This window comes from Mastigoproctus giganteus, chromosome 12, assembly GCF_048544385.1.
Source record: "Mastigoproctus giganteus isolate SK-2022 chromosome 12, ASM4854438v1, whole genome shotgun sequence".
Lineage (NCBI taxonomy): Eukaryota > Metazoa > Arthropoda > Arachnida > Uropygi > Thelyphonidae > Mastigoproctus > Mastigoproctus giganteus.
In genome coordinates, this window is record NC_143586.1 from 102,866,037 (window position 1) to 102,877,207 (window position 11,171).

An 11,171-nucleotide genomic window follows, 5' to 3' on the forward strand; every position below is an offset into this window, starting at 1 on the left:
CGTTCCGTTTAAGTTCTTCTAGTGCTTTCTTCTGTTTCAGGGTAAGATTTGGAGCAACCATTTTTGCTTGACCCAGGATGGCAACAGCTTTAACACGAATTTGATTGGCAATGTGTTCAGGTAATTTAGCAAATCTGGCTATGGAGGAATTAGAGAATAGGGTTTTTGCGAGATTGGAGTTCCCTATTCGTAAGTGGAAACGATATGTTGATGACGCGTTCACTATTGTAAAGAAGGTGAGAGAGGAAGATATGGTCTCGTTTCTCAACGGTTTCTCCCCCTTTATAAAATTCACCTCGGAGGTGGAAATAGATGGCACCCTCCCATTTCTGGACATAATGGTATATAGGGAAGGCCCCAGACTTAGAACCAAGGTTTATAGGAAACCAATGTGTAGGGGCCAGTATACACATTATAGGTTGGCACAGACTGCCCAACATAAAGATAGTGTGGCCAGAGCACTTTTGGATAGGGTGAGGACACATTGCAGCACCTCTGAGGAGGGGGAGAAGGAAATTAGGCAAATTACGACGGATCTTATGAGGTGCGATTACCCCCAGAGGGTCACTGATAAATACAATAGAGAGGAAGAGCCCAATCGGATAGTTCTGCCTGTACCGCTTACCACAGTGTATGTTCCCTACTATCCGGGCCTGTCAGGTCACGTTGCGAGGATGCTTCGCGACTTTCAGACATGCTGTGTGCAGCTCCCGGGCCGGAGGTTACACACGGTAGTGTCACAGGTCAAAGACCCCCATTACTAGGGATTCTAGTAGTGGGTTTGTATATGAGATCACATGCCTGGATTGTGGGAAATGTTACGTGGGGGGAAAGGACGGGTCTTAAGGACCATCTGGGGGAACGTTCAAGAGTTATACAGACCGCAGAGCTCAATAAATCCGCCATTGCCGAGCACTATTGGAAAAAACAACACCAGATCTCTCCCGACAACGCTGTCATCCTTGACCAGGCGCATAGATTCTGGGACCGCAAGTGGCTGGAAAGTATGTGGATTGGATCCTCTGGCAACAATAGCATGAACAGAGACAGGGGAGTTAGGCTTCACCCCTTTTTTGAGGCGATGGTTTTTGCCAGAGATAAACGTTTTAGTTTTCCACGCTCCCAGACCACTTCTGGTTCTGGTGCACGTGAAAGGAATACTGAGTATGCACCTGGTCATTCACATGTACTGTGAACCTGGTATTTAAGGATGTGTCGCTTAAGTTTCATTATTGCTGAGGAAGGAGGCAGACACCTCCGAAAGCTTCAATAGTGTTTTTATCGCTTTTAAATTTATATTTTAATGCATTTTAACTTATTTTATTTTTGTTTCAAAGTAGCTTTTTGTAAATAGTCAATTTTTGTAAATATTATTTTACAGTCTTTTGTATTATTTTATTTTATTATTAAATCAGTTTTTAAACGGTTGGCGTATCTGTTTAAATTTGTGGTATGAATAATCCCAACCTTAGAGGCCCTATTGCAGATACATGTATCCAGATGGCACTGGATTTAACAAGACAACCCATGTCTCATGGCCTGCATCGTGTAGGAATGGCTCAAGGGTCATGTGCAAACGTTTTGTGTGTACTCCTGGCTACCACATTCACTTGACATCAACCCCATCATACGTGGAATGCGGTGGAACTCTGCATCTGCCACTCTGTTGCCGAACTCTGGGGGTCTAGCTTGTCCAAGGTGCCTAGGGAGACCTTTAGTCTCATGGAGTCAGTGCTATGCCAGGTGCAAGTGGTTATCACAGCAAAAGGCAGCCCAACACCATTAGATAAGCAGTCATATTTTGGCTCATGAGTGTATATACATATATCAGGAATATACACCCACATGTGCATGTGAGGTGTTCAAAGCTAGAGTGGATAAAGTCAAATTCTAATTTCTGAGATTTGCTCAAAAGTTAACATTCTTTGAAAAATTCAGAAATAAGTTTTATAAAATGGCAATTTTGTATTAAGTAAAGGACAGTTTTGCTAAGTTTACCCTTTCAGTCTTTTCATTAAGGTGTGATTTAAATTTGAAATATTGGACTTGATTCCTTTAGCACTGAATATTTTTGGTTGAAGTGGCAATAAAGTAATAAAATGAGTTTCAGATTGTTTACTATTTAAATGATATCGATGAAGGTATATATCAGGCTTAATGTCCAAGTTTGCAGATGATACAAAGGTTGGCAGAGTAGTTAATGACAATAAACACAGTATGCTACTGCAACAGAATCTATAAAGTTAGGCAGATGGGCTGAGAAGTGGCAACTGATGACAAATGCGAATTACTGCATATGGGTAGCAGTAACTTGGAAACATACCACAGAGTTGGTATGTTTCCAAGGGAAACATACCAACTCTGTGGTACTACACTTAGGGAGGTGGAGAATGAAAACGACTTGGTAATTGTGCAGTCAGATATGAAGTTCTCTGAGCAGTGCAGATGGGCTGCCAGGGCAGGTCATAGTTTTCTTTTGCTAGCAGAAAAAAGCTGATTTGTATAAGGCAATGGACCATACTTTGAGTACTGTGTACAGATCTAAAGGCCTTATTTTAGGCAGGATGTAGAGTTGTACGAGTACAGAGAAGCGACGAGAGTGGTGAGAGGAACAAAGGGGTGCTCTTACCAAGCAAAGCTTAAGTTCTGCAAGTTGCAGCATGTGGAAACTAGGCACCTGTGAGTTGATCTGAATGATGTGTATAAGGCCTTGAATGGTTTGTGCAGGCTGAATGCTGATTGATAGATGGGTATTCATAGATGGCTAATGTAAGACAATATACCACTGGTAGATCAACACTGACAGAATCTGTATTGGCAATTGTCCATCAGATGGAAAGTTTCAAGATAGTCTAAGACTTGGTGATTAATGGATTTTTCTATTACTTTGGAAAGAGTAGAGGAACTTGTTCAGTTTATCTGCAACATCATCTGGGTTATCTAAGATTTTCCTGCACCCATTACACAAGGATTTGAGCTGATTCATTTCATTTGCATTCATATTTTTTATGAAATTTAAGTGGAAGCTGAAATTTCATAAAAAAATACATTTGATATCATTGCTTCGTTGGTACTGAGAGGCATAATATTAAATGCTTCCAGTATATACTGAGATAGCTTTGCATTGGGAGCACTGGCCTTGTACTTGATTGTGTGTCACCTTTAACCTGTAGCATGCCCTGTATACATTGTAGCATAGATCTTGGGGTACTGGAGGATATCCACAGATGTGGTATCCCACCAGCCACACTGCATCCCATAGTTCCCGAATGTTCGATGTTACTGGATTAAGGCACTAAAAAGCCCATTCCATGATAGTCCAAGTGTTCAGTGGGCTTAGATAAGGCAAGTTTGGTGGCCTGGAAGGACAGAATAAATTTGCAGGCCACCATAATTTTTATTGCCAAATAGTTAAGTATGATTAATGTCAATGGTATTGTTGAATTGGATATTTTTAGCATGCTGAACTTTATGCTGGCTTTTTTTATTTTCCCCCAAATGGTAACTACAGCGGACTCGATTTACTGGGATCGGATTAACCGGGACACTTCAAGATTCCCAATTAAAAAAAAATCAACCAGAAATCATAAAATTCAAGTAATAAATAGAATAGGTATAAACAGATGTTTTGAAAGTTGTAAATAAGCGACAAGTGGCATTATAAGTCATTGGGAGATTAGTGTTCCTATTATCTTGCAAACCCCGCTTTCTCAAAGCAAAAAAGAGTACACATGTTTAGTTTGTTTCGTAATTTATGTCGGCGATGTCAATTTTTTTACAGTAAATTTTTTTTTGTTTAGAAATCGCGAAAATGATAGGTAAATGCAAAAGTTTTGTGCTTTCAGTTAAACAAAAACTTGAAATTATTCAAAAGTTTGAAAACAGTGCATCCGTTAAATCTCTAATGAACCATTATAATGTTGGTGACCAAACCATATGCAATGTCGTAAAAAAATATAGGAAAGCTATAGGCATTGTATTGGACATGTGAGTGAGAAGTGGGTGGAAAGTTTTTTTTATCTATCGCCGTATTTTTTTTTACGTAGGTTGCAGAACATTTTTCGATACAGTAAGTCCCCGACTTACGCAACTACGGATTTACATAAATTTTTTTTCACTCAAAATTATTTTATTTTATTTTTTTTTTTTAGGATTGTAAAATTTAAAACGAACAAAAATAAATAAATAAAATAAGCAATCAATAACGGTGATCACGGCATGCACAAATTGCACAAGTGAGATATGGAGTAACAAGCAAAAAATAAAAAGAAGAGAAGATTCTTATAATTTTTATATATATATATATAAGATTTCAGTGAAGGGGACACACACTTCACCATAATAACGTAAAACCCACAGAATTCCAGCTGTCGGTATTTTTGCAAATGCAATAAGATCGAGTTTACTACCTGTTTGTAATTAGATGCATGAACAGAAAAGCCCAGCAACACGGAAAGTGCAAATTGTTTTTATTGTTTTATGGTCGTGACCTCCAGAAATATGCTTTACCAAAATGTGAGCTTGCGCGGAGTGATAATAGTGAGTTTTTGCCTAAACCCTGTGAAGTTCTTTACAGAAAATTTTATTTTGACCATTACATGGTGCCGACTAACAGGATAAATGATAGCGGTACTAGTAAATCTATCCAGAAAAGGAAAGTGATCCATTTGGATCAGAAAATTGAACTAATAAGGATGTATGAAAATGGCCAAACATTAACAAATATTGTGCTGAATTCAGATTTGTCAATAATAATATAGTAGCAATATGTTATTAAGCATTCCCGAGTTACGTAAAACTCGGCGAAGTAAGAAGTCCTGGAACGTATCTCTTACGTGTGTCTGGGACTTCTGTATTTTTGGATTATCCTAGATTTGTTTTTTTACCATCTATCCCGGAAAATTGAGTCTACTGTAATTCAGAAATATTTCAAACATTGCCATCGTTTAAATTTAGTTATTGATACTTGTTTACTATATAATCATCTTGATAATTAAAAATAATTGCAACATTTGTTTAAGGTTACTTCAAAATTAAATTTTTTTTTTAAAGGTATAATGCAAAGAGGCGGCACTGGAGGAGAACCAAGCTAAAGCTTTAAGCTGCTACCAGGAGGAATTCTTTTGGATGAAGTTTTAAATTTGCATACATGAACACATTTCGTGCAAAAATAAATATATACTCCTGAATATAATATGCTCTCTTTATTTTGACATAGGAACAGTATACATTTAAACTTAAGAGCAATGAAATTCATTTATTCTTACAAATTTAGGTTGACGAGCATAATTCTTTACTTTGTCACTGTATGGGTAATGGCAAACATTTTATTAAGAGAACTGGTTATATTAGAAAACAGTATTGGCTGTTTGCATATTTTGATCACCTTTCATAATAGGTATTGCATGGAACTTATTGCACTTAATTTCTTAATTTAGTTTTTATGACCTTGTACCATTTCTTAGAATACATTCTGTCAGTGTGAAGTGCTAGTGCACATTTTTCATGGTGACTCTGTACCAAACAACATTATTGCACTTTGGTTCAAACAACCTGTATGGGTTTGAGAAGACACAAGGTAAGTGTTGATTACTTCACTATCTGTAGAAAGTGATTTTTAGAAAATATGTAAGAAGGTTGAACAAAAGAAGAAACATTAGTTCGATGAATTTGGAGTTGAACTTTGATTTGGTGTCAATTGATCGATAGAATTAGTGTCTGGTTCTGTCATAATCTTCTTTGACCTTTAAAACTTAGATTGATTCCCACTGAACGTTACATGTGAGCTGGAGACCATCGTTTCCATCTTTCTAAAATAAAACATGAACCAAAGTCTGAGTGCCAGTTAAGTCTTCACAGTTGCTCATTTTTGTGCAAGCATTGGAATATTTTGAGCTTGCATGTGCACTCAATCATATGGGTTCCGTTTAATTACACAGGTCGGCAAAAAAAATTTTTTTTCATTTCTGTTAAAATTCAGGATGATTCTTCTAGATGTGACGTTGCTAGATTCAAATATGGCAACCATGTTGCTGTAACGCCCACTAATTTTAAGGGAGAAGGGATTGAAGTCAACTAAATTTCTATTTAACAAAACAAGATTTCATATTTTAATAAAGTGTTACATGCAGTACTAAATATTGAATAATGGGTTTATTAACCTTATTCTATTCATAAAAATGTTTATCTGATAACAAAAAACTTGTAAATTATCCATTGCTGTCTCTCATAGAAGATTCCAACATATTTAGACTATTTCTCCTGGTATCTTTTTTTTTTTTCCATTTGAGAAATATCTTGAAGCCTTTCACTGTGTTCATCAGGCACCTTTCCCAAGTTTTACATTTTACTGTAATTTTGTGATTTCTCATTGTCTTTTTGAGGCAATGAGAGATCGCAAAATTATGATTCTGGCAGATGTGTTTTTGAATGCCTTCCAGGTTCTTATTTTTGTAGCATTTAATTCTTGGAATAGCAGTTTGATGATTTGAGGAAACTTTTCCTCAAATCATTTTCTTGAGGAAACAAGAAAATTTTTTTTTTTTTTTTTTTCATTGCTTTAAAAAATATTTTTTTATCAAACTTAGCGTAATGTGCAATGGAGGTAGATTTTTGTTTTATCCACTAAACAAGGATGTGCATTTTTCTAACCTGGTGTAGTTTCTGAACAGTCTTGGTTTTTTTTTTTTTTACTGTGTAGTGGCAATCCTTAGCTTGGCTGCCCCACTTGCATAAAAAACAGCAGTATGTAGTATATCCACCATTCCAGTCAGCAAAGCTATTACTTTTAAGTTTTGGCACAAATGTAAAAAAAAAAAACAAAATGAAGGAAACAAAAGTAGGTTCTCTTGTTTCCTTAATTTGAACTGCATGGGCCAGTGGCATAGATGGATACTTATTTCCATTATGGAGTAAAACTGCTTTCAGACTAACCTTGGATGAATCAACGAAAAGCTTCCACTGCTCAGATAGATTTGTTCTTATAACTAACGTTAAAGTGGCCACTGGATTTTTAAACCCATACAGTATATCCTCATTAATTTGATATTGGATTATTTTGAAACAGTGTATTTCAAAGGTGCTACAATTTCCTGACCAATAAATAGGATTTTATATGCATTTGTAAAAAAATAAGAGAAGTCTACCTCAATGTGATACGTAGAACACTTCCATATGATACTCTCCAGAAATTAAAACGAAAACAATTAAAAAATTGAAAATCTTACAGAAATAATTAAGAATCAACTTAACGCATTTAAAAATTAATTTCACGAAAAAAATGTGCAAAACGATTTCCCTTCCTAAACAGGTCTTCAATACAGACTAATCGTTAGGATGCAGATAATTTTTTAATTTGTTGCGAATTTTCCTAACTTGGGAAAGGTATTTTTGTTTATTAGAATACCGAGGTCTTACGGCTAATTTAACTATATTACGCGATGTTGCAAGTGCTCTAATATCGGTATTCTAATAAACAAAAATACCTTTCCCAAGTTAGGAAACTAAAATTATCTGCATCTTTATTTCTGGAGAGTATCATATGGAAGTGTTCTATGTATCATATTGAGGTGAACTTCTTTTTACAAATATTGATATCAATGTAGAATGTATTGAGCATTATGACTCTGGTTCATACTATCAAAGATATGCACTTTAGTAAAATTCAAAATACACCTACAGCAAAATGCATCTGAATCTGTGCAACTTTTAGAAAATATACAGGAAAGGAGGTTGTCCTAAAGAAAAAAGTTAGTTAAAAAAGTTAATACTTGTGAGTAGCTTGTATAATTCAGACTGCTTAACCTGCTACAGGCAGATATTGTTATAATGAAAATTTACTAATGTCTTGCAGTAGTAAATTTTCATTATAACAATTTAGTTTTGGTATACAGGTGACCCCCGCTTAACGCTAATAATTCGTTCCGTAGAAACAGTGCGCTAAGTGAGCGCAGCATTCCCATAAGGTAACGTGTATTTGTGAGTTGCGGTCGGTGCCATAGGATATTTCCTAATCAATAATAAACGGTAGTGAAAAGATGCACAAATGTCGGTCAAAATATTTAATATTCAAATATTTGTACATATAAAATATTCTGCATTACATACATATATAATTATGTAGTAACTACTTACGTATCAAAATTAAACTTAAAATTCCAATTACAATCATGAATTTAATTGATCTAAAATGGTTTAATTTAATTGATGAATTTAATCAAGAAAATTGTCGATTTTTGGTTGAACTTTGGCCCTCTTCCAAATAAACTAAAAGCGGTATTAATTTTAAATCCCCCGCAGGTTACCTGGCATGTTTTTTTCTTCTTTCAATATGAAACTTCTTTTAGGCATTCATTTCCACAAGAGTCCTGCTTCATCTATGTTAAAAACTTGGTGAGAAGTATAACACATATCCCTCTTCAATAATTTTAACAAGTTCTTTTTTGAAAGTTTCGGATCCTTAATCTGCACTTGCAGCTTATCCCTGGATTTTAAATCTATTCAACCAACCCTTACTAGTTTTAAATGGTTCCACATTTTTTTTTTTTTTTTTTTTTAGGTGAGTTTTCTTCAGATCATCATATTGGCTAATCTTAACTTAACTGAATTCTGCATTGGATATTATCTTCAATAAAATTAGTCTTTCCATTTCAATCCTAATAGCCGGCCTAGCCCTAGTTGCTTGCAGTGGAACAGCTATCTTTCCCGCTGCTAAAATTGATTATTATTATTTTTTTTTTATAATTGTTCTTGCAAGTCCTAAATTATGGCACACATCCTCTTGTCTTTGACCAGAATCGATTCGCTTCAAAACATCTAATTTAATTATCAAATTCAGTCTTTTTCTTACATTTATAGCCTTTGTACTGCGCTCAGACATTGTTGCTTTTTCATTCTTATGGGAAATGTTTTAATGCTGTTTTGCTATTCATTTTCAAGCGATCGACTCCATCAAACGAAACGATTTCGTTAAATATGCCAAAAATGCAATCTGTAAAAGAGCGTTATAGTGATCTGTGACAGTGTTATAGTCAGATACTGGTTATAATCCAAGAACAGCGTTATAACGGGGGCTTGCTGTACAGTATAATAAGTCACCTATTTTGTGTTTATGTAAGAATTGCGTGAAATCATGGAGAATTCATGTAACTGTAACTTGCATTATGGGTGCACGTATAATCCAAGTTGTTTACATCACAGGGAGGGGTAAAAAATGCACTGATCACCAGTGATACAAAATGCATTGTTTTCCAGCACAGGTACTGCACATCTTGAAGTGTCTGGGTGTGTGTGCACTCAATTTGAAGAATATGATAATAAATAGATAACCGAATGATGAATCAGAGGTGGGTAAAAAAATTACTTTCCCATAGGAGGATTTAAAAAAGTTAACAATTCTTAAGAAATTCAGTAGGTGTGTGAAATCTTTTCAATTTTTGCATAAAAGATTGATTTATTTTGTTTTTGCTCCCATATTAGTCATGCAGCTTGATGTATATGAACTGTACATTAAACTAAGTAAACCTGCCTTCTAAAGAGAGCATCCACATTTTGAGATCTTATTTGCTGTTTAACACTTGTAATCCATGCAGAAAAGGGTGATATTTCTCTTTTAGCACTGCCACTTGTTCCATCAACTTCATAACAGCACTCAACTATAGAGAGTGTTTAGTGTCAAACGGCACCAGGGGTTTCCCCCCATCTCCACGTACTATACATTGTGAGTGTGAAACAGAACACTGTCAATGCCAGAAGTTCAACCATAAGGTATGTTCGTGTCGGATGGCACCTGGGATTTCTCCCATCTCAACTATAATGAGATTCAAGACTAATTACAACTACATATGCTAGTCTTGGGGCTAACACGAGCTGTCACCAGTTTGATGCTACTTTAGAGCAGCCAAGAAAGAGCTTGTCTGCTCTAAAGTGTGTGTGGGAGGGGGGGGGGGTTGAAACTTTAAAATATATACATTTGATTACAGTTGCAAATCTTACCACTTTTTGTGTGGAACAAAATATATTTTGTGTATATAAATTAAGTTGCTATTTATAAAAGAGATTAACCATGACACTGCCACTTAAGGACTTGTTTTAAGCAGGGACTTTTGTTTTACCTTACTGAGCCAAATTAAGAAAACTTGCTCCTACTACCGGAGCCACTGTTTATCCAAATTATGAAAGATAGAAAAACTTTTAATTAAACCATTCTAATGTCCTGAATTCCACAACCAGGGTAAAATTTTAGACCTGAAAACCTTGGTTGTGGAACTTAAGAATTTATCTCAGCTGTTCTAAAATGTCAGCTAAATACTGGCTCATGTAGTAAGAGCAATTTTTACTTAATGAAGTCCCCCTAAAGGTGAATGATGCAAAAAATGGGGAACTTATATTTTATTTATATTAGAAATATTAAACAGCAGATAATTTTTAGAAGATATGTACAATTAATTATTATGAAAAAAACTACTTATTTTTATGCATGGCTTTTTCTCATGTTGGCTAAATTAACCCGTTAACCATTATATTCACAAATGTATATTTTAAATGAGTATTACAGAAAATTCTGCACAGTATTAATAAGTGACCAAACTTGCGATGTATGCTTTGAACCTGTTTAGCTTTGATATTTTGGCTCCTTCAGCTTCAAATTTAACAAGGTTTTACTGTACTACAATACAAATAATGTATAATACATATACAATTGCAATATCATATTATAGTTCTGGTAATGTTAAAACTAATTGATTTAACTTCATTTAAAACTTAAATAGGAAGTTGACTGGCCACCCTTTTAGTATGCAAATGTTTTTTTCAGCAAATGAACCTACAAACTTTTTTATTTCTAGCAGTTCTTGTGTTAGAAATCTGTTTACTATGAATATCTAGAGAAATACCTCATAAAAAATTCTAGGCATCCATCTTTTCTTGATTGATGTTTTCATCTGAAAAATAACAATTTTTGTCCTTTTTCCTTTAAAGCTGTACATTGCAAAAACTATACTTTGCTGCAGTTTTCTATTGTTGCTTAACTAACATACTTCACAAAATTAATAGAAGATGCATAAATAAATTTCTGCTCCTTGAATTAGCTTCAGGCAATTAACATCCAATTTTTGCATTAATAACTCGCATTTTCTTTCACTAATGATTTGGATAAACCTTATTACTGCCAG

The 11,171-nt window shown here is 34.9% G+C and overlaps 1 protein-coding gene across 1 annotated transcript in view; it reads left to right on the forward strand.

The window, feature by feature from the left end:
* Positions 1-5,194, forward strand: part of RpL39 (ribosomal protein L39) — a 42,951-nt gene extending 37,757 nt beyond the window's left edge. The window contains exon 3 of the mRNA XM_090386316.1: positions 5,053-5,194. Within this exon, the coding sequence (XP_090242442.1) occupies positions 5,053-5,101 (49 nt within the window). The 3' untranslated portion in view covers positions 5,102-5,194. The remainder of the gene's footprint in view (positions 1-5,052) is intronic.
* The last annotated feature ends 5,977 nt before the right edge of the window (positions 5,195-11,171 follow it).